The sequence below is a fragment of the Pterocles gutturalis genome, unplaced genomic scaffold (assembly GCF_000699245.1).
Source record: "Pterocles gutturalis isolate BGI_N339 unplaced genomic scaffold, ASM69924v1 scaffold23385, whole genome shotgun sequence".
Classification (NCBI taxonomy): Eukaryota; Metazoa; Chordata; class Aves; order Pterocliformes; family Pteroclidae; genus Pterocles; species Pterocles gutturalis.
The window spans coordinates 85,856-110,192 of record NW_010138885.1 but is presented as its reverse complement, the minus strand read 5'-3'; the positions used below and the strand labels follow the sequence as shown (position 1 = coordinate 110,192).

Genomic DNA, 24,337 nt, shown 5'->3' with positions numbered 1-24,337 from the left:
AGTCTAAAGGAAACATTATTTTAAATGTATGTGTTTGCAGAAAAGATTAGAGCTAGAAATTATTTTTAAGTACATCATTTTGTAAACTTCTTGTTGCAGGAACTATTGGTTATTATGCGATATGAATAAGAGCCAACATAGCACTTGCACTGTTGGACACCAGTTTGCTAGTGACAGATTATGTTGATACTTTTTTTATAGAAATATTATGGTGGTTTTTCTACAGAATGATCTCCTGTGCTACTAAGGTTTTGCTCTTTCTCTTGAAAATACTTCTTGTTAATTTGGAGAACCCAAAAACACTTCTGTGTTTGTCAAGCCTTGGACTGCCAGAGCTTTTAATGCAATAAGTGCAAACAAATGTATGCTCTGTATTACCATATAGTTTTAATTTTAACAAGTCTAGTTGCAATACTTTTTTATGTGGATGTCTATGTAGACGTCTGGCCTGCTGTTTCATGGGTGTTTATCATGAGATGTGCAATTACAGCAGTATAATTTTCAAATGCCCGTTTTGCCTATAATCCTACACTTTTGGGTAGAAACACATGTAGGTTTAATTTGCCTTTTTTTGGCAATGACAGTTGCGTATTGCATATTCACACACAGTAAATCCCCATTTGGCATTCTTGGCAAACATATTTACTCTGAACTTACATCTTTAAAAATTTTGAAGATGTAATATATTTCAAACAGAAAAATGTCTGTTCTGCTGTTTTTCAAATGCAAAAGACATTATGGATTAAGTGAATGAAAACTAAAAAAGTATATTTCTTCAGTGCAATTCTTTTTGGTCATGAGGAACAGTGTGACAGAAATGGTATAGTTTTTGTTTTCACAATCTAAAAATCTAATTTTCTAAACTTCTTTTTTTACTTTCAGGTAAGTCAAAGCAAATTTTTCATAGTGAATTTGAAGGTGAGTCAGGTAAGCCCAGCTTTGGATTTAAAAGCAATCTTTTTTTCTATATCTGTGTGTGTAAATGAATGCGTACATTTGTATAACACTATCCTTTGTCAATTTTTTAATTTTTTTTTTTTAAACTAAACCTCTCTGCCTGTTGCTTGGGAAATAGGTTACTGTTTTCCCCATTTTATAGATAGAGGAACTAAGGCAGGATTGCTGGTGGGTTTTACTTTTCTAAGGTGTTTCAGGGTTGTAAAAGCATGAAGTCCTCATGGTTTTATTTCTGTCAGTGATCAGGGTGATTCTGTTAGTGATTAGGGCTCTATAGGTTGCACCATCCCTCCCCGACATGCTGTCCTTTGCAAACGAGTCAGTGCTCAGAGCACGTAGTGTCTGCAGAGGACCCTGGAAGAGGACACAAGGGGGTCATGGCAGTGATATTTGCCCTTCTGCAGTGTTTTGGAGGTATACTCAGCCAGAGGGGGAGCTCTGGCAGAACTGGGGGACAGCTTGTCCACCAACGTACAAATGGCTGAACAAATTAAGTGATTCTGTTTTGTACAACTTCGTCCTGAAGATAATCCATCTACAGCATTGTGAGTATGCCCCTGTCAATGCATGGGACAGCACTGCAGATGTTTCCTGCCTGGCGGTAGCAATGCACAGGCGTCAGGAGCACGGCAGCGATCTCCCTTTCCACCCAGCGTGTGCACCTGCAGCTGAGAGATCATCTTCTGCGTGAGATTGGGTGATATTTCCTCTCCTGTGTAACAAATTGCACTATAGAAGCCAGCAGCCAATGGCAAGGATGGTGGTGCTGCTGTCAGCAGAAAACATGATGCTTGATGTTCTGCCTGCATGGAGAAGCTGTGTGCAGTTATTCTGGTGTGTTCATTAATGCAGCCAGCAGATAGAGAGGCTGAACCTGTTGTGCCTAATGTCATTACTGATGATTGTGAGGGTGTTTTCGCATTTATAGTGCTGTAATAACATCTAACGGCTCCAGCCAGGAACCAAGAAGCAAAATTTGGATGGCATTATGGAGGCAACCTACATAATACTCATGGTGGCATTTAGGTATGATGTTTTCAGTACAACGCAGGCAACTTGCAGGTTTTAATTTAGATTTTTTAAAAATTTAATTAATTAAACCTAAATTTATCCCTAAATAAAGATGGTGGCACATTTTTCTTTAGTAGTTTTGCAGGACACAACTGTTTGGTACATTGGAAGGCATCCTGCAAGTGTAACCTGTGTGATACATTTTCTACTGGTTTAATGTTTTGATTGCTGGCAGGCTGATAAGGTAGATTATAGTTAACCCAAAAAATTCAAGAGTGAGATTTACTGTGTTGTATTTTTAATCTTTATTTAGATTTTGTATATTTTAATGAATATTAAATAAAGTGAGTCATGGTCTAGGAGATTACCAAAAAAAGCAACAGGGCAAAAAGTGCAGTGAGCTACTTATTCAATAATCATAGTAATTGCTTTTATAGCCTGTAGCATATGACTCATCCCACCAAAGCCCACTTTCATGACTGATATCAGTCCCATGAGAAGAAGAAACTGGTAGCTCAATCAGTCAGTATCACCCTCAGTTAAAAACGAAATCTATATTTGTTGTTGAATGGAGAATAACTTTCTTGCCTACTTCAGTTTGTGGACATTCACTGAAAACAAAGTCTTCTAATTCCTGTATATTTTTCTCAAACCAGCAGTGGTAAAAATAGTGGTATCAGTTTGACCATAGAAAAGAATATGATGAAAATCAAAGACCCTTTAATTTTGTTTTCCAGGCAGCAGCAAAGCAGCACCACAGTGTCCTCTCCATCTGTACTCCACAAAGTGAGTGCTTGTGCCAAGTGCTGTAATTTAAAAACTGTGTTTCGCTGAACAGCCATCTTGTGCAGACTTCTGTCACCTTCAAAAGCATTCGCCTTAAGCCCATCCACCTGTTCCCCTGCATGTCTCTGGCCCAGTGAAGTAACCAGTTCTTAATCTTGTTAGATATGGATTGAAAGAAGGTTTGAGGTTTGTGCACTGTACTTTTGTACCCCTGGGAATCCAAACCTTATCAGTTTGAATGTTGTGTTTATGAGTGACCACAGAGGAATATGTTGAAATGACAGAGGTTTCCCATGACACTCTGTTGTTTGGCAAACTCAAAATGAAACATGAAAATGAACAGTGTTGATTTTTTTTTTTTAACTTTCACATATTTTGCACAGTCTTAAAGTCCCCATGCATTTAGGTAGCTTAATCTTAATAGCTCATATCAGGAGCCATACACTGAAACAAACTTTTGCCCCAGTCTAGTCAATTCCGAGTTCCTAAAATATTCACCATCATACTTTGGATATTATTTAATCAAAATGTCTAGAAGTGTTCTACATATGCTCTAGAAGATCATGTACTATTGCCTTAGACCTTCTGTGTTCTTGTTCTGAATAGACATTATCCCCACATAGTGGCAGTCCCGTCTTTCCCGACAATGGCAACGTATGGACAGACTCAGTACAGCGCGGGAATCCAGCAGGCTGCTGCGTACACTGCATATCCTCCTCCAGGGCAGCCCTATGGCATACCATCCTACAGTGAGTACTCTGAGGTCATGTTACCTTTGAGGACATCTTCCTCTTGCTCCTAGTAAAATGTATTTGAAGTCTGAAGCTTTAGAGCGAAAGGTTATTTCTGTCTTGGCAATGTTCTCTTCTTTGGCTTAGAGGAAAAATCTGACTTTGTTAAAAATGTTAGGATTACTTTTGAACTATCTATCAGCTCTTGATATCCAGGGTTATGATCTTACAAACTAGTTGAGTTTGGAGTCAGTCAGTAGGAGGATATGAGACAGCATGAGAAACTCAGATTCAGTAGGAATAGTAGCTGGTGAGTGTTCACATGACTCACTGCTAAGGCAAAGTCTTCTGCAGTAAATATGATATTTAGGTAAACTGCACTTTGCCTTACTTGATTCTTCCTGGAGTTTCAATAGTACGTGCTGCTTTAAGAAAAACTTTTTGTGTATTATTACAGAAGAACCAAGGCACAGAGCAAAATAAGGCATGGGTGAAATGATACAGAGTACTTAGGTTATGGAAGACTCTTCATATTTAAATGGTGCAGTAGACATTTCTAACCCTAATCAGCTTTGTTCGCTCTTTCCTGCACAACCTTGCCAGCAGCTGTGGGGAGGGGGTGCTGGGCAGGAGCAGCTGGGGGATTCAGGCAGGGGACTAATTAAACCAGCACTCCTGATAGGGGAATGCCTGGTAAACCGAGTGTTAAGTGTGTCTTAAAGCTCTGCATGGAAACACTGAGCTCTTGAGGGAACTGGGAAGGTCTTTCCACTCTTAAAGACCAAAGAGACTCTTTCTTATGTACAATTCTTGTAACAGAAAGCTTTGGGCTTTTTATTCCCAGCTGATCCTATGAGTGCTGAGTCTTGGAGCATGAAAATGGCTTAATTTTAAGTTTCCGCTCCTGCTTTCTCTTCTGCTCTTAAACACCTTCTTTTGCTTGGCAAATATGGTATCCCTTCCCAACAAGAAGCTTTTATACAGCCATTGACAAGGCTTTTACTGAAGAGAAATTCAATGCAATGGTCTATAAGGCCAGGGAAATGGGCTTGACAGAGCTGAAGCTCTACCAGGATGATGAGAGGAATATTTTGAGACCCTTTCCTGGAGCTACTTGTGTGTTTGCATCAGCTGGCTGATTTCCAAGGCAAACTCTGAACAGTTGTCCTGTTAGAGCAGGTGAAAGTAGAGCCATTTGCTACTGCCTAGAGTCTTTAGGGCATACATGTGTCAGACCCATATGCTGCTTATAAATCCTGCGGATGACCTCTTAGCATCCTTGAACACTTATTTCCCTCCCCCAGCCCATATACCCTCTCTAAGATACTCAACACAGCATATGAAAAACTCCACCTGGCTGACAACCAAGAACAATGAAGCAGTATTGTTTTTAGGCACAAAAATAAAACTCAGCCAGTTTCTAGACAAAACAGAACATTGTGTGGAAATTAATTTGGTGCTAAGTTATTTCGCTGTCTGACAACAATTTTTAGGCTTCCAAAAAGGCCCATTCGCTGAAGATTAATTGTAGCTGGGGTAGGTTGAGTGCTCGCATGCGGAGCACTGATGTAATTGAAAAGCATGGGATGTTATGAAAAGCGGCTTCTCTGCGCGCACTCGCAAATCCCTTTGCTTCCCCAGCAGTAATGGAGCCGGACGCTTGCAGCAACACATGTTCATTCACTGTCCAGATAAGCTTCCTGCGTCTCACAATGCAGCATTGTCATCTTGTTGCTAACGTGTACTCAAATTGCATTGCAGTTATTCTCACCTAAAGCTAAAAGAAGTGATTTTTATTAGAGAAAACATTATTTAGGAGGACTTATTCCCAGCCTGAGTGAATGCAGACTTGTTGCTTTTAAGAGTCATTAAGTTAGAAAACAGCATGTTTGGTGAAAGTCACAGGAATTCGACTTGTCTTTTGGCGAGTTTGCCTACAAGTGCTAAAAGATGACAACAGCCTGGGAAGTGTATAAATTCAAGGCCAGAACACCAAGAGGGTCTTTGTTTAGTCCCAACACTCAGGGTGTGTCCAATGGCCACTTTTTGTTTTGTGCAAATAGGCATGCAAAGGAGGAAAAGATCATGCCCAGAGGGTTCACAATGAGACCTACCTTTCAGCTGCTTGTTTTAATAATACAGCTGTACAATCTCGATAGCATCTCAGAATAAAATATCAACCCCTTTCACTACCAGCAAAGGTTTAATCTTGCAATGTTTAATTCAGCTATTGCTGTTCCCCTTGTAAATTGTCAGTTTAATTGCCTGATTTTAGTAATGAAAAGATTTGTGGCTTCAGGGCTTACCTATAGTTCCTGAACTGTATGTTATATCTAACTGAATAGATGATAACTCTCCTGTATGACTTGCCAATAAATATTTTGCTACCAAAGCTGAAAATACAATGCAAGTAAAAAATAACTCTATTGAGAAGTCCTGAGGTTATTTTGCCAAAGGTCCTGTTGCTCTGTTAATCATTGCTTGCATCTGATAACCATTCAGAAAGTTCATGAGTCAATGCGTTTGTTTAATTATAAAACAAAACTATTTGTTCAGAAATTGTTTTTGAAAAAAATATTATTCATGGTTGTTTACCCATCTTAGCAAAAGTTCATTTGGGTGTGGATACAGGATGTAGCTGACTCAAATACTGTTTGTGATGAATTTACTTGACTCTGTTATGTAAAAGTCCTGTTTGGGTAATGCAGATAATTAAATATAAGAAAGTGTAGGGGGAAAAAAAGTTTATTAGGTTAAAATCTAGCTGAAAAATTGTTAATTCCTAAACTTGCTTTTTTACACCTTTGTATGACAAGCACTCATGTTCTGCTCTTGGTTCCTACTATATGCCCCAAAGGCATCAAAACAGAGGACAGTCTGAGCCATTCTCCAGGACAGAGTGGATTTCTTAGCTATGGATCCAGCTTCAGCACCCCAACCGCCGGACAAGCACCGTACACGTACCAGATGCATAGTGAGTACAGTTTGGTGCCTTGCAGGGGCTGCTATGAAAAGTCAGAATCCTGTGCCCCCACGTAAGATGAATTATTCTTCTTTTGCAATTACAATGAAAAGCTTGGGTATGGGCAGTCAGGATAGGGAAGGGGGTAAGTCTTCATAGATCTGTTTTGCTCATCAAGGAGTTAATTTCTGGCCGAGGTACTGGACTGAGCACTAGTATACCCTAGAAGAACTTCACATGTGATCAATATAAGCTTCGGCCTTCTGCAGAAACTGTTTTTTTTTGTTTTAAATTAATTTTGTGACTGCATACCTGGGATCGTGTTAGTGTGAATTCCTAGATTCTGAGTGGAAGCAAAACAAAGGTGGTTTTACACTTCATGCAAACAACACTGTTAGTATTATGCTTCTGCCTTATGCTGTCCTGAAAAAACTGCCCTGTGGTTAAACTGCTGTATATTCTCTCCGTGGATTTTTTTTTTTTTAAAAGCTGATAAATCAAGATTCTAAAAAATTTTTTTTACTGTAAAGACATAACTGATACCTGCTAAGATACATCTGCCTGTTTTAACTCCTAAAGTACCAATATCATTAATTACCAGGAAGGCCAAAATATACTTTTATTTGTAAAAATAGAACTTAAAGCTCTTTTTTCCGTTTGAGAAGCTGTATGATAAACACCAGCTCTCAGGAGATTGAATGTTGACTTTCCAAGTCCAAGAAATTCATGAAAGGGTTTAAATCTAAATTGCCAAGAAGTGTAAAGTAAATGAAAATTGTGGAATTCCATTTGTGATTCCCTTTAGCCAATTTCTAGCATGGTATTTTATTTCTTTGAGTATTTTGGTGCTGTTGGTCAGAAACCTGAACCACAGGTTTTTCTGAGAAGTAGAATCTGTACCAGATGAACATGAGCTCTCCGAGAGGCTGTTTCACTGGAGAAGAAAGTGGGGAGGGGAAAAAAGAGGGGAGGGAAGGCAAATACACACGAGAGTAAAGCTCTGCCTTGACTTGATCCTTCCCGCTGAGGTTTTCCAAAGGTTGGAAAACCAAAGAGGAACTGCATAGCTTTCCCAGGTTCTAGTGGACGTGATGGAAGGGGAGAGAGCTCAAGTCTCTCACTTTGCTTTTTGATATTGTTGGGAATCTTTTTTAAAACCTTTAAGCAAAATGCCCTTTTGTGTCATTACACGTACCTATCCCCCTTGCAAAATTGTCCGTCACTTCTTCTCAACCCTGAATATGAAAGATGAACAGACACATCCACTTTGATTTTAAGTCTGAGAGCAAATAAAATCCTAAACAGTTTTGAAAACTAGGAAACAAAGTAAACCCCATTTTAGTCTAGAAATTACTTAAGAAAGCTGAAGACTGAGAGGTGACCCTCTGCTGAGACTTCACATGCTAGTTTTGTCAGAGTGCATCTCTAAAACTACAGTGGTTTTTGTGGCTTGAATCCCTCATGGGACATGCAGGAGACACTTGAGTGAAATGTGGCACAAAAACAATCCCGAACAACGTAGCCTATGGGGTTTTTTTCAATCACCTTGACTACTCTAAGCTTCATCTGTCCTACTCCTTACAGGAGTTCAGGTTTTGGCTTCTATTTTGCTCCTTGAACATATCGATCTTGTCTTGAGATTGTGCTACACTGTCAGCAGTGGAAGTCCTCTCTTCTTAGTAAAACTGTGGCTTGCAGTTACCAGCAGTTGTAGGTACTGGAGTGTCACGGCTTCATCGCTATGCTGAAATTCTGGCTCTGTGCTCTCCTGGAGCAATAGCTGCCATGGTGCCTCCTGACTAACTGCTACACGGTTAGATGCTGATGGCTGTAACACCACTATTGACAAAGTGCTGGCATTTTCTTTTTCTGCCTTGGAAGATCACTATATTCCTGTTTAGTTTTCTGTTGTTTTTTTCTTCCCCCAGAACACAGCTTCCGCATGTGCTTTCTGTTAGCTTAGACAACTCTGAGCTGTTTAGAGAAGGCAAACTCTTGACTCATTTGGGACTGAAGTTTTTAAGATGGCTTCTTTGTTCAATCAAGAGGTTTAGACAAGCAGAATTTGTGCATCAGCATTTGAAAATGTTACACTTGCAAAAAATAGTGACACAACTATGTGTTGTATCAAAACATGCTGGGAGGAACTTCATACATATGTGTATGAGCATGAATGTGCACAGAGTGCTTTCAGATAATGTTGCGTAGGGCGATGCTATGGTATTAGGTGAAATCACTTCTTTTCAGATTTTTATGGCAGAAGGATCATCTCGGCCAGTTCACTAAGCCTTTAATGCAAAAGAAAACAGAGAAAAACAGTTTCTGCAAGTGGCAGGTGCTTACTCAAAGGCAAAAGGAGCAGGAGAAAATGTGTCTTCCTGTTGTAAACAAATATTTCCACCCTTCTTCTCCTTGCTCATGAGAGGAACAGTCTGAAGCTCCCTGACCCTACAGTTTATTTACCTTGCTGAGTGCTAGTGAAAGGTTTGAGTGAGAAGCCAGGAGCCTTCCTGTGCTGAGTGCTACCGAGGAATGTGTGCTCAGTGCTTTCCCACGCCGCAGCACTTGGGGGTGGGGAGGTGATCACTCTGTCTCCCAAATGGGAGCAAGCAACTCTCCATGCTGCCCAGCTTCAGGACCATTGAAACTTTTGCTAAGTTCACATCCATCCTTTTGATCGCCTCATTGCTAACCCAGGCAGGGACTCTGGATGATGGGCTAAAACAGCTGAAAAGTGCAAAATTTTATTTACATATTTTTATAAAATCAAATTTCAGGGAGACGTTAAGAGTCAGGCTCTTAACCACTGCTTCAAGGATGAAATGTTTATTGCATCAAGTTGAAGGAGAGATCTTGAAGAGCATGACTTGCAGGGGATCAGCAAGGAAGGGTATCTCCAGGAGTGTGTGCTGCTCAGTTTTGTTCTTTAAAGTGTGAGGAAAAAATTATTTTCCTAAGCTAAGCTCTGCAAGTATTCTAAGATTGTAATAGCTAAAGTACATAAGTGAAATAACTTCGGTGGTGTGTGCCTCTGTTGAGAACTGGCTTCCAGAGCAACATAGTGAAGTCCTCTGCAGGCATGGGTGGTCAGACTGTAAATCTTGAACAGTGTGCAGCCTATGCGATTCCTCCTCACTGCCCCTCATTTAGGAGTTACATGGTCCAGCCAGCGAATTGGCACCCATTGTGGGTGCGTTACGTCAACCACCAAGGAATTAATGACCTCTTGGGTGACAAATACTTTGTCTCACAAGGCTCTAGGACAAATGTGCTCCTTCAGTAAGTGCCAACATGGTCGGTGCTGGTTTGTGTGCTCTCATGTTTCTTTGGTACCAGCACTAACTCTGGCTGGGATACGTGTGTCGGGTTGCAGCCTCACCTCCCTGATGGCTGTTCTCAGTAACGTGGTACTTCTGAAGCCAAATTCTGCTGTCCCCTAAATCTGTTAATTTTTGCTACAAACACAGATGATGCAGGTGTAATGGGGTAGCATTTAGCCTTTCCTTTTTAATTCCAGTTATCAACTGCATCCTTGTTCTTGAGGGAGAACAGAATCCACTAAAATGCAAGAATGAGGATAGAACATTCTTTTGGTCATTAGGAATGTAAAGAAAAAAACCCTATTTTACAGCCAGCTTGAAGGGGAAATTTATTTTCATGCTTCCCTGGCATGGAAATAAATTAAATGTGGAAGGGTTTATAAGCCACATAGCTAATGCAGTATGTCACACACATATATAAACATAAAAGATGAGATTGGCAAATTCCATAAGTTATAAAAATTACATGAAATTATATCGTAGAGGTGCTATAGATTGAAATAACTATTTTAATTGCCATATAACAGTGGATATGGTAGTGTATCATAAGTACACTGAAATCTGCTATTCACTTTTTTACTCTGAAGGAGTGACTTTATCTTTTTTTTTTTTTTTAACCAGTGCTGTATACAGTGTTGTGTCATGTCATTATTGTATTTACAAAATTAACTTGTTTCATAATGAGCAAAGGTATTTGAAATATGCATGTCACCAATCTGGAGATGCCACTCATTTTTAGAGTCATGTAGGCAACAGCTTACATTAGATTTTTATCTTTAAAGTGATACATTTGTAATGCTGGTAAAGAAATGTTGCTTCAACGTCTATGTCATTTGTTAATCAATCCTCATGTAAGCATACAATTACAGCACCAGATCCCCAAACAATATCCTAGGTTAGATATTAGAAGTATATTGTGCTTTTAGCACACATTTTTCTAGTTTTATATTTTCTGATAATTTAGCAGTTCAGTGATTTGCTCAGACTTTTGGTAAAATTATTATGCAGTAATAGAAATTGAACATAAGACACAAAGATTATATTCAGCTTCTGCCCCAAAAAGCTTACCGTCTTAACTGGCAATTGAGGAAACTGCTTCTTGTTGCTGAGGATGGGGGAGAAATCTTTGGAATATAAGAAACTTATAATTTAATGAGCAATGTAAAATACAAAGAGGAAACTGTGCCAGCACGTTAGCTAACATGGAAAAGCATCAGCTATGTAGATAAAGCAATAGCAGCCAGTTTATAGAGCGTTTCCTGTGGTCGCATGAGCGTGTGTTACCCCTTTACTGCACATCAGGCCATCTCTTCTCAGCTTGTCATTAATTCCTAGACAATGCCTTGCTCTTCAGTTATTATTGCTAAAATGACAGCTGGTATGAAACTATGAAGTTGCACAACAGTTAAAACTGTGGCCAAAGACCACTTCAGATACTGTCGTTGAGCAGGAAAAATCTGACCACTTTTTTTTTTTTTAATATCCAAATCCATCTACCCACAAAATAGTTTTTACGTTACAAAGGAAAATTCAGTTATGTAACAGGGATAACTTTCTTTTGCCAAGGAATTGCAAAGCGGTATTGAGTTCAGTACAGACATAAATTTGGGGCCAAAGACCTATGCCGTGAAATTCTTTGCTACTGCTAAGGATTTTTCTTTGTAGAGTCCATTCTGATCAGCTGTCAAGTAATGAATGAATAGAAAGCAGCATTTCTTTTGTGCAATGCTGATTTGGAATGGACTAATTATATATGTTGCTTGTGTTTGTGGAATTAATTGCTTATTGTTTTCCTGTCCTGAGACCAAGTAAAATCTGAATATTTAATCAATTGAAATGTTTTCTTATGCTGGAAACATTTTGGCTCTTGTTAATATCTGGATAATCTAGACAAATTTTTTTCCAAGAGATGCCTGAATTTCTTGCAGTTGTGTGCCAGTTTGTGTGTTACATATTTAATATAAGCCTATGAATATCTGTTTGGCATGAATAGTTAGCTCTGTGTGCATGAATTTTGCAAAGGAAGATGCGTGTTTAATTTTAAGCTTGATTCTTTAAGTACTTAATGATGAAATGTGTGAGACGGGGAAATTTCAATCTACACGTGAGAAATGTGGATCATGCTTTGGCATACAGATAGTGAATCCATCTGAAGTCACACAAAATAAAGGAGAGTGAGAGCATGTACTCAGCAAATTGTCACTCAGATGCCTTAGATTCATAAAATTAAAACCTCAGTAGAAAATGAGAAGTCTCTTTCAAAAGCTTCTGCTTCACAGCTGGTTTGCATTAGTTGCAGTAAAAAACTGTGGCAACAAAGCTGTGCTCCACTCTGTGGTTGGGAGAGGCCTCTCTTCAGGAGGGGTCAGACCTCACTTTTTACAGTGTAAATACAAGGTTCCTCAGAATAACAGCACAGTCTCCCTTTCAAAGATTTTTAAACACCAGGGGCTGACCATGCTCCATTTACTTTGTTTTAAAATGAGCTATCTTACTGGAGACGGAAGTCAAGGGGAGAGACAAAGATATTGACAGTGATGCACTGTAAGCTACAAGGATCTGTTCTACTGCTACCCAAGGAGAAATCCTTGCTCTAACTTTTCGCATTTAATCTTTTTTTGAGTTTCCATTCAGAACTCGTTTGTTGGTCATTATTAAACAAGGAGGGACTTGGGAAGAGGATATGCTATTGGAAGAAGTAGACATCAGGGTGGATGGTCCTGAAGTTAGGGGAGAAAATATATGTTTGCAAGAGAAATTATCTGTTATATGTTTGCTGACAAATTATCTGTAGCTTCTGCTGTGCACAGGCTCATCAGGGGTTTATTGTCAATGTCTTTGTCCCTAAGGGACACCAGGGTTTGTGGTAAGGCTTAAAGCTTGTGTGGGGACACAGGTTCTTGTGGTTGAATAACACCCATGGAAACTCAGAAGTAATGGCAAAATGGTATGAGCTGTAGAGATGATGGTGGTACAGTCAAAACCAGGAATCTTCTCTGAGACAGCGTTTACTTTGGAGGTATCTCGCAACTGCTGTCTGCTGAGGGTGCTCAAGAGGAGGTTTCACCAGAGGGACGTGTGGAGGAGGGCTCTGCCCACACCCGGCTGTGTGCTGTGAAGAGCTGGCTTGCACTTCTTGAAGCTTCATTCTTCTGGCTTGTTTGCTACATTTCAGAGTGTCTGTCCACATCTCTGTGCTTAAGAACTACTACAGGTAGTTCTGGAAGGATATGTTTGAGTGTAAGACAAGGCGTTGGTTCACTGCAAGAAGTGCTGGATAAAATTCTGTGGTTGTCCTGTACAAAAGATCAGACTTGATATCCATGAAGTCTAGCTGGCTGTCTGGGTGTTCACACTGAAACAAAATGTATCAGCGCTGCCCAGTGATAGCGGTGATGCTGTTTGTACATCATCACTGCAACTATGAGCCTTACTCATGAATTAGGAGATAAAGAATTAGGAAAAGTATAAAGGAAGAATAATAATGCTCATTTGCATTGTAAGCAGTAACTTAAGCATCTTGTTCTCCTACCCAGTGCTGGAAGTTTTGGAGGAAAATTAATATTTTGAAACATTAGTTTTGCAAACATTTAGGAAGAACTCTTTCCTCAGTGTGAAGAGCAGTGTGGGAGGAAGCTTGAGAGTTTTGTTTGACTGTCTGTCATCAGGCTGGCAGAGGATGACATCAGGGAGATGGAAGCAGGCATGACAGCCATGAATGACAGAGAAGCAATAAGGTAGGGGGGCAATAGTGAGGGGACTGGATAAAGAAAATACAGTTTTTGTATGGTATGATGAGGAAGTGGGAACCTACAGAGAAGAAAGGAGTGATGTTCCTTAACCTGCTGCTTGACTATCATGAGAGCATTTGTGGAGGTCAGGTAGAATAATTAAACATGGGTTAATGAGCAAAATCAGCATAGAAGACAGGCATAGAGATGTTTGGATGTCTCAGAGGCTTCTGTTTGTGGATTTTACTTTCATCACTTTTGTAGGATGTTAAAAAGAAAAAAAGCATAGGATGGTAACAGCTCAGGAAATTCTGAACTTTACCTTGATTATTCAGCTTATAGTGCAGTTGGCATAGAATATGCTAAAATGTTGTAGAAGCTTCACTGAGTAATTGATTCAGTAACCTAATAATGTTTTATTGAAAATAACTAGAAGGCAGTAGATGAGATAGTTACATGTAAAAATCTATATTAAGAAACATCATATGTGCGTAGTCAAGCACTTGAAAGTTAGGAAACATCAGATTTATGGTGCTGGTGCAGTATTTGTACCGCCTTCTGTTGTGCCTCATTTCCAGGCACTGTGTGAGGTAATGTTCTGGTGGAAAAAATAGAATGCAGTCATACGATCAAAGACCAGGATGATGTTTGTGGACAAATACGGTCTGACCCTGCTTCAACTAGCACAGTCTGTTCAACTCCGGAGTTTCTTAACTGCTGTGCTGGCATTGGATAATGCTCTTGCATGGGCTTTTTTTTTTGTATGTAATTTGGATGCACTTTCTATTTATATTGGCAGGGTTTAAACACTGAAACTTCTGCACTACGATACTGTGACCTCTAGAACTGTGAGAATACCTGCACTGTCTGAAGGAGAGTCCATTGACAGTTACTAAAGATAAAAAGAAAAGGATATAAACTTGGCTTAGAAAGTCTGTAACTGGCAGATCAATTGAAGGTGACAAGGCAATACTAGGGCAAAGATCACTCTGCTTTTGTCCTGTTTCTTATGCTTTCCTCTGAGCATCCACTGTTGGCCACGGTTGTGGTTTTTTTTTTTTTTCCTGGAGGCACTGCAGTACTGAAGCAGTGCATAGAGGGGCTGGAAAAGCCTTGGGGCAAATGCCTGGCCCTAGAGTGTTCAGTAGAGAGTTACCATGATCCGAAGTGATGAGTCAGAGTGGAGGCATGCTGCCCAGATGGCTCTTTTCCATTGGTATTTAGAGATTCACCTTATTCAAGGGGAAGGGAATTGTTAAACATGTCTGTGCTCACAGACCACATTTTTATCCCGTTGCATGAGAGCAGATGTTATAGGGCTAGTTAGATTTTAATGCTGACCTGGGAACTGGAATCTTGAAGCCGCTAAACAGCACAGGAGGTGGCAAATACAGCTTTCCTTTATCGTGTCGTCTTATCTGTCAGTGGAGGATTGTGTCCAGGATGAAACTGCAGCTGGAGGAATCTTTAATCTTTGGTGTCCATGGAGTCACCCAAATAAAGTCATTTTTGCTGGTTGTTTTTTCAGCAAGGGATTGTACAGAAACAGTGTACATTGTTGTTGTAAGAATGTTCACTTTTTGGCCCAAAACATTTAGTTGTGATTTGTTTCTGAAGACAATCCAGTGTGATTTCCTTCTATAGCTGCAGGATCATTTGATAGGAGCAGTTAAAAGGAACACTTTCTCAAAATACAATAAAATTTAATTGCTTTCCCATGATTCAAATCCTGAGAGTAAATATAAACTACCCCAGTACTTTCAACACCATTGTTGAGCTGGATTGAGCTATACAGGTGACCAGGCTCAAAAGGATGGTAAAAGCCAGGCTCTTAAAACTGCTCCGGTCATCACTTGTAAAGCTCTTTGAGGCTCTGGGGATTGAGTACTCCCAGAAGCAGGCAGTAGGGGAAGAGCTTTGCCTTAGAAAAACTGTACCGTAAAATGTGTTTTATATCACCATTCAGAGTCACCTGGTCAGGCTAGCAGGACTGAATGGGATTGTAGTGGGAGACAAATGGACATATCTTAAATAGGTTGCGTATCGCGAGTATTGTCTGCAGGAGGTGTTCGTATGCTTCTGGGAGCAATGTGCTTTAACAGACACTGCTGATGTCAAGTGCTGTAACATTGCAGAATCGTGCTTTTCATCTGGGTTAATATAGTGTGCTCTTCCCTATACTGTCTGAGCCCTTCCAGACAGAAATACAAGACTTTTTGGGGAAGGGTTCATTATGCCTAATGGCAAACAGTTGAGCAATATGCTCCAAAGTACATATGGGTTGAGTTTTTCTTCTCCTTTAACAGGTCAGATAGTCTTGAAATACCTTTACAGCTGACAGCCATGCAACATTTTATGAGTTTTCTTGCCCAATAAATGCAGGCAGATGTTGTAGGATTTGGAACCTTACAAGGCACTGGAGTATAGCTGGTGGGAGGTAATTTTGATGAGTGCTTAACCTCTCACTAAAAAAGCAGCAGCTTGAAGAAGGCAATATTTACTGCAGGAAACATTAGCTTGTCAGAGAGCTAAAGCACTGCAGAGAACCTTTCTGAATGACCATGCAAGTCTTCAGCCAGATGTTCTTCGTAGCAAAGAGTAATGCACACTCTGCTGGGAGTTAGACTAAGGCCTTTCCTTGCATCACTCACAGTCAACATTGTTTCCTGTAGCAAAACGGCTTACTGGTGTAAGAATACACAAGCCATTATATGCAGGCTTGTAAAATACCATGCAATTCAGCTGAACCCTGTAAGCATTTATTTTGTTAGTGCTAAGTGATCAAATAATCCTTTGAGAGAACTCTCCCTGGAACCCCTGTGCAATTCATCTACAAGTTAGAGGAAACACTTGGATCTAAGCTTTGTTGTTCTATTTCAAGCATATTCAGAAGGGCCCGTGGTAGTCACCCTCTGAACACCCTCATCTCAGCCCAGTGTTCCATCTTTTGAGTGTTCACAGACTCAAAATTGCTGCTGGCTACCAGAGAGCTGTAATAAATGCCCAGCTGTCCACCTGTGCTGAACCTGGCTATCTCCTCGTCTGATTCTTGAGTATTTCATTGAATATTGGAAGTGCAAACCATCTGTTCTAAATATAGCAGCTTATTCTCTTTTAAGCAGTGCAGGAGACTTGGAGAACACCTCCCTGATGTCAGGGCCCCTCTGACCTGTGAAATACAAGGAGACAAACCTGATTTTCAAAGCTTGCTGTGGTATTGATCTGAACTATACCACAGGCCCATCCTGTCTGTGTAATCACAGCTCCCTAAGACACCAGTATTCCTGTGTTGTACCGTGTATTCATAAGCTGAAAGACTTTTTTTAGCAATGCCAGAGCTTAGTTCTGAAGATACTGAAAATAACCATGAATTCTCCTCCATTTTCTTTACATGCTCTTCCCTGGAAAGGAGAGGAAGAAATACAGCTTTTTATTGCAGTGACTGAAAGAGAGAAAAGGAGAAACGGAGAGGAAGGAGAAGTTGGTATGAAAGCTTTTGCAGGAGCACAGTCCAGATCATACACCATTGAAATTATCATTGACTGTGGCATAGATTTTAAAATAGTTGAATTAAAAAAGCAATGAGGGGAAAACAGCAAATGAAATCCATCTGTATGAGAACAGGAGTATACCATCAATCAGCACACAAAGAGTTCCTCTATACATGTTGCCCTTGGACACTCCTATAGAGAAGGGCCACATCTACTTAGCACAGAAAAGTCGTGGCACTGAATATGTACAGCACATGCACGCCTTTTGTGCTGTGTCTTTTCATGCAAGTGTGTTTGTGATATACATACTTTAGAGGAACATTTACAGTACCATACATCTGAAGAACTATCCTTCTCTAGAGTCAGATTGTTTTATTACCAGCTAAATGTTCTTTGAGCTACCTGTGAATGAGGGCATTGTGACATTTAGCAACTGGTTTGATTGAACACAGATGTGAACCATATTCCATATGGAGAAGATCCAAAGGGAGAGATCCTAGGCTTGTTTCTGATTTGCAAGTAGGAGTTTGAATGCAATTACTTGACATTGAGCTACCAAGATAGACGGAAGCGAATCACTTGCACATCTACAGTATTGCAAATGTAAAATCAGTTGCAGTTTGAGACAGTGCACTGTCTTGAGAGGTGAGGAAAAAAAAGACAAATTATGTGAAAGCAAAAGTCCTGTGGAAATGGGCAGTATCCCCTCAGAAATGGGAGGGGGCCAGGCATTTGTGTACATTGCTTACCAAGAGGCTTCCAAGGCGTGCCCAGTTCCACATAAGCAACGCTTTCTAATGTCATTCCAGTCTATCTCTGAATATTACAAGAAGCGCTAATACCTGGGAAAGCATTTGAAAAAAATGGTTACATGGGGAATAGGGCTAAATTGATAATGCCAGTATGTAAGGTCTGTTGATAAGTTTCCAGTGTTTCGTAAGTGTAAGATTTACTGATGCAGAACTGAAATTGCATGTGGCAGAATTCATTTTATTATGGAAATGTTTATTTCTTATCAACAACTTAGGGAGGAAAAGCAAACATTTGGGGCCAGTTCTGATATGCGTTCTGAACTGCTTGATTCTCCAAGGCTGCTCACAGAGACTGTAACTAGCAGGCCTCATTCTCTGCTCACAAAGAGAGAGGGTTTATTGTTGTCTCTTTGCCTGTGGTGCTTGTTTGTTTTCCTTCCATTTGAACTGATTGTGCATAATTGAAAACGTGGTCTTTCTAGTCTAGCCTGTAAAGTGGAACGGGGATGTAGTCGCCATGAAACAGCTGTAGTTCCCAAGACAAAAACTGATGTTGAAATGAAATATTTCTGAACCTGAATGTTCAAGAACTTTCCTTTCTGTGAAGATAATTCATTTTTTTACAACTTTTCATCCTTGTTCAGCTGGGAAGAAATTCCAAGTTTTTACTGGCTTTGGTTGTTCCATTATCTCAAGTGTCCTTATCTGTAACTATTCTGCTATAACAGTACTGAGCTGCCAAGAGATACTGAGCTTAGCAGCTCTCAAGGTATGCCCAGGGTATGTGTGTGTGCATTCCCCAAATGTGATGCTGTAGCGTCAGAAAAGGAGAGTTGTGTTTGATGTCAATTTAGACAAACTGCGCAAATGATACTCCTCCTTGGTCAGAATACAAGGACGGGGCCAGAATAAGTGAAAAACCTGAGTTGACAAAATCTGTTCCCAGGCCCGCTGAACTTCAGGTTATAGGAAATACCAGTCTTAAGTACTTCCACAAGTATTCAAATATGCAGGTGAAAAATCAGGAAGTTTAGTTTGTCTCTGCACCACAGTCCTTCCTTTTAAAAATCCCCTGGGCAGAGGGAATGAGACTGCAGCAGCCTTTAGCAACACCTGAACTTGGACCTGGGCTAGCTCAGCTAAAATGGTAAAAATATATTCTACAAAACCACAGTGTAAAATCCACCATAAAGGGTCTAGTCACAATGTACTGTGGGAAGCTATGGAGCAGGGGTCATTCCCCATGCTCTCACCCCTGCGTTTCTACCCTCTCCCTGCTCACATACCTGCCCTGTGTGTGCATGGACGTGCTCACTTTGCACAACTGATGCAAAGTTTAGAGTCAGTTCATTCCAGTTGTGCAGATCTCTCCTTTTTGTAATTCTCTCTGATTGGAAACCAGGAAGCTGTGGTATCATGTGCAGGTAGCACAGCAATAAACATGTTCTCATCACAATTTACACATAAAGCGTGAGTCCCTCGAGGTAACTCATCCCCCTCCTGACAGCTTTAATAAAGGATGATGGATTGTTTCTAAATGACAGTTTAGGAAGATCAGAAATTCCCCCCTGTATTGTTTTGAGCTCTAGTGTACAAGAGCTGCTTTCTGTTCTGTGAAAGTTGTTTTTGCCTGTAAGCGCTGGGGCTCTGTTACTCCCTTTCACCGTGGTGAGAAAAGCTTAGTTACCAAAGGAATATATTCATCCTTCTGCATACTCGTGACTTTTTGAAAAACTCTTCAGAAAAGCAAAGCCTAGTGTGGGTGGGAGGTGGGGAAATACCAATAGCTGAATGCGTTGCTGTCTTTGGGTTGCTGCTCTGGGCAGCCTCCACATATAGCTTATGGGGAGGAGGAAGATTGGATACTGATCCACCCAGAGTTGCCTCCGAGGCATGAATGCCAGGAGGAGGCATCATCTGAACCCACCTGCACTGGCTCAGCTGGCATATGCAGGGGGCTTGGGGAGACCCAGGCCTCCAGGTACCTGGCAGTCACCTGCACCTTCTCTTCCCCCTCTCTGCCCTTTTCTTTTTAAAGAGTAAATGTGGCAACAGATTACTTCTGGAAGGTAGAGTCCTCCCTCATTTCTTTTTGGCTTGAGATTTATTTCTCAGTGCATGCGCTTTGTAGCTGCACTTGGCAGGGTGGAGTTTGTTCAGCTGTCCATTCCCTAGCTAATCTGGCATCTTAAAATAAAAACAAGCAAGTGGATCTTTGAAGAAAGGTTGCCACATGAGGATGTGCAGAGTCGTTTGGTTAAAACAGCACTACTCAAAGTCATTCACATGGTAAGGAACCAGATAAGAGAAAAAAAAAGCTGAATGCCTTGATTAGGGCTCAGTCTGATGGTACACTGAAGTGACAAAATAAAGCCCAAACAAAAGCCCACTGTGGCCATGCAGCACTAAAATCGTACATACCTCTTTCACTGCGGAAGTAGTGGGTCTGAGTGATCTTTGGAGCCCATAACCTTCTGCTGGGATGGAATATGGCGTAGTCCAGCTTTTGCTTCTTGTACGTGAACAGCCAGCCCTTGGAGCAAGCACTGTTGCAAAACACTGGAAGAAGACTTTTGGTATAGATTCTCATCAAACAGCACAAACTAAAGAGGAAATTCTCCACCCATGTGAAATGGAAAATTTTGAAAGAGAAGACAGCGTAGACTGGAGATAAATCAAGGCTAGAACTTGCGGAGGGTGCAGGATCCAGGGGGTGGGAGTCTTGCAGCTCTCCCACACCTTCCCTGTTGGGAGGCAAAGGAGGACTGTTCCTGTTGATCTTTTCTGAACCTTTACTTCTCAACCCATAAAATTTTCACAGTAATGCTTCCCCCAGCTAAGGAGGCCTGGCTGGACATCAGCTGCTTCATTTGGGACAGAACCATATAAACTTGCCTGTCCATCCTTTATTTTCCTAATATTGCAGGATGAAGCAATGTTTTTGCTCCCTGCTGTTGCAGAAATCTCAGCAATATTGTTCTTATGTTTGGGATATCAACACCAGGAACAAATTTTCAGAGTCTTCTAAAAATTCCCAGATACCTAGTCCGTAAGGACAGATCCCAGGACATGCCTATGTGTGAAAGAGGGTGTGTGTAGTTGTATATATAATTTGAGGAGTTCTCCTACAGGAGAAGATGATAAAAAATACTCTTCAGTTATTTATTGGGAAAAGAAGTAACTGAATTCTAAATTTGGGCTGAATCCTTTTTTTCCGGCTTTAATTCCCAGCTCCGTGAGTGTGTTCGTTTTAGTGTATGTAATGGTTGTCTTTGAATGCCTTTCACTCATCAGACCTCAGTAATAGTCCTAAATCTTTACAGTCTGTTTTTGTCAAGATTTGTGATATGCTTTTTTCTGGTGAGCAGGTACTTTACTTCATGTTGAAAATTATTTATATTAATATATGCTGTTTCTTTGATTGCTGGTGTGTTTTATGACTGTGATATTATTTCCCTTAGGTACAACAGGGATTTACCAGGGAGCCAATGGCCTGACAAATTCTGCAGGATTCAGTGCTGTGCATCAGGTATGGTTCAGCATTTATTATTGGCAACCTTGTCACTTACTTTAAACACTTGCAAGATCGGTAGATCAGAGAGATTATTCTGCTGTTTACATGTATTTAAGGAAGGACCTGCCATGTGTTTTGCTGAACACCGTTTTTCTCTACACCTGTGGCCTGTGTTTGCTGGACTTCTAGGTATCTTGATTAATTTTAAGATGTGTGTATCAATACACACGCTTGCACAGAGTGCAGTCCTTGCAGGAGGAATATGCCCTGGCAGTCTCTGCTATGCTGCTGTAGCAGTGCCAAGAGTTTCATCATTCCTCTACCATCTTACAACTTTCTGATATGTTTTCCATCCTCTACAGAGAGCTCTGCTTCTAGGATCCTCTCATCTGCTGTCTTGGCACTGTGTAATAAATATGAACAGTCTGAAAGAGGCGTTGGCAGGCCCTGATGAATGTTGAGACATGTGAGCTGTCTGTGTGATTCCTTCTTTGAGAATACACCTGTCCATGGGCTTCATGCTTCAGATACTGTGATAAATATGTGTGTATAAATAAACAACATGCACATATACACAAGACAGATGTTTTTCAGTAGCAAATGGCTCTTGATTGGACCAAACAAAGGAGTACGCTGTCCCAGCAAATGTGTTTTGGTTGGCCAATAATTTCAATTCCTTGTAAGGTGATTGTTGACTTGTGTTTTTAATGACAACAGTGGACAGTTTCTTTATTACTTCAGTTTTGCCTAAAAACATGGTCAGTAAACGCTGATAGAAGTGCATTTGATTGAAGTATGGTGGTTACCTAAACAGGGGAAAAATAATTGGTCTGGTTTTATTATGTTGTGCTATTCTTCAAGAGAAAACAATGAAATTGTCTCATTTCTTTTTCAGTGTAATTCTTATTATGACAACTTGAGTCTTTGTTCTTGAAAGCTCCCTGGTGACTGAAAGTTAACGAAATAGCTGTGTCACAGACAGAGATGTAAGCAGTTAAGGAGGAAAGTGTTTTTAGTCTTTCTAAAGATTTTATTTAATACCAGAGACTATTTAGCATTTCTGAGGAAATAAAAACCTTTTGCTCGAAGACAGCCCCCAGAGCATGAATACAGTTCTCTATCTGAAAAAGCAAATAGGTGGACAAGAGCAGGAGTTGCAATTAAGACAAAAAGAAAAAAGTTAAACCTTTTATGTTTTAATCAGCCAGAGAATAGTTTTCTAATCTGTTCCAGTGTCCTGCTTCTCACAAAAAAAAGAATATATGGAGACAATGGTATGAAGCTTATTTAGGAGCCTTAAAATCAAGACAAAGGGTTTTGTGATACCTCAGCTCCCCAAGGTCAATTGCACCTTGTATTTTTAGTTCATTTTTCTGTAGGTAGGGAAGATAACTCAGGCATTTAATTCTTGCTGAGATAGTTGGACAGTCTCAACTATGAACATTTCTGCAAAACAATTGTTACTTTTTTTTTTCATTGTAACCTATTATAACAGCTGGTCAGAAAATGTTGCTGATCATGGGAAAATGCAGCCTATTTTGCTCCTTCCCTCACCCAGTTATTCATTCTGTTCTTCTAATTTCTCAGGTATTTCATTGTTTACAGAGACTATGTTCCATCATGGTGCTTTTCACAAAGCCACCCTACTTCACTCCTATATAAAATTGTTGAACCCTGTAATACAAAATATGTCAGCGCTGATAAATAAAATCCTATAGAAAAAACAGAATTCACCTGATTTCTGACCTCTTCTTGATTAGTTGATCCTAATAAAATAGGAGTATATCTGGGGGAAGCAGAAACGTAATTTCATAAGTGAATGAAACACAGTGCTTTAGTGAAATATTCCTGAGCTATGACTTTCTGCATTGTTTAGATAACGCTGCCTTTGTGGTCCTTACTCATTTATAAGATAAAACCAGATACACAGAGGTTAGATGTTTCTTTTTTTCCTTAAAGGAATATTCATCATATCCAAGCTTTCCTCAAAGCCAGTACTCACAGTATTACAGCTCCTCCTACAACTCTCCATACGTGTCTGCAAACAGCATCAGCCCCTCAGCCATCCCAACCTCCACTTACTCTCTGCAGGAGTCTTCTCACAATATCATCAGTCAGAGCACAGAATCGCTGTCCGGTAGGTGCATCTCTTCTGTTTTCAGTTTGGCAGTCTCAGCCACCTGTAGACATAAATACTATAACCTTATTGTTGGAATTTTTTAAAATACATATAAATACATGGATAAATCAGATTTCCTAGCAGTTAACATAAGTTCTGCTTACACAATGAAACACATGGTTTTGGGAAGAGAGTAGAACATCCAAGCTCTCAAAGCTTAAATGGTTTATGGAATTACAGACAGATTATGATCCTCCAATGGACTGTTCAAGTACAATTTTCAGATATCGCTTCCCTAGTAAAGTTTTCATTGGCATACAATAACATTTATGTAAAACACCACATAATTTGTGGATGATCACAGTATACACCCATCATAGGTCTGCTGACTTATGAAACAAATCTGAACATCTGTGCTTGCTCTAAAAGAAAAATAAATTAATATTGGTTTTTAAAAAGAAGTGATCATAGATTGTTCTAAAAGGAGTTGGAGGATTTTCTGTTCCTTAGATCTTATCTCAGCCTTTTTGAGAAAGGGTGATTTCAAAAAGGTTTGTTAGGCACAACCCAACCTTCTCTGAAGAAGAGTATGGCTATTCTAGGAAGCTGGAGAGGCAATAGCTTAGGAACGTGAAAAGAAAAATATGTTTGAAAAGAATTTGTAATGTAAGGTAAGAGAAATCTGGCCAGGTTTAGGAAACTCAAGCAATCAAAACAGGTACTTTATACAAGGGAAGTTCACCTTTGACTGCCTCTTCTCAATTATTTCTAAAATACTATCCTCTGTGAAGTGGAATATGGCTAAACAGGCTAGTTCTATATTTTTAAATAAAAGTTGATATTGAAAGTATGTTTTTAACAATAAGTATTCATCAAATTAAAATTCTTTTTTTTTCAGAAGTTGCACTGGTCTTGGTTTGCTTTTCCATTGCCTTTCTAATTTTTCTCTTGAAAAGCGGGGGG

General features: G+C 40.0%; 1 protein-coding gene across 1 annotated transcript in view; it reads left to right on the top strand.

The window, feature by feature from the left end:
• EYA2 (EYA transcriptional coactivator and phosphatase 2) overlaps positions 1-24,337 on the top strand; it is a 53,671-nt gene that overhangs the window by 1,112 nt on the left and 28,222 nt on the right. Inside the window, exons 2-6 of the mRNA XM_010083175.1 lie at positions 2,706-2,754; positions 3,361-3,503; positions 6,343-6,459; positions 21,203-21,270; positions 23,215-23,392. Coding sequence (XP_010081477.1) covers positions 2,706-2,754; positions 3,361-3,503; positions 6,343-6,459; positions 21,203-21,270; positions 23,215-23,392 — 555 coding nt within the window. The remainder of the gene's footprint in view (positions 1-2,705; positions 2,755-3,360; positions 3,504-6,342; positions 6,460-21,202; positions 21,271-23,214; positions 23,393-24,337) is intronic.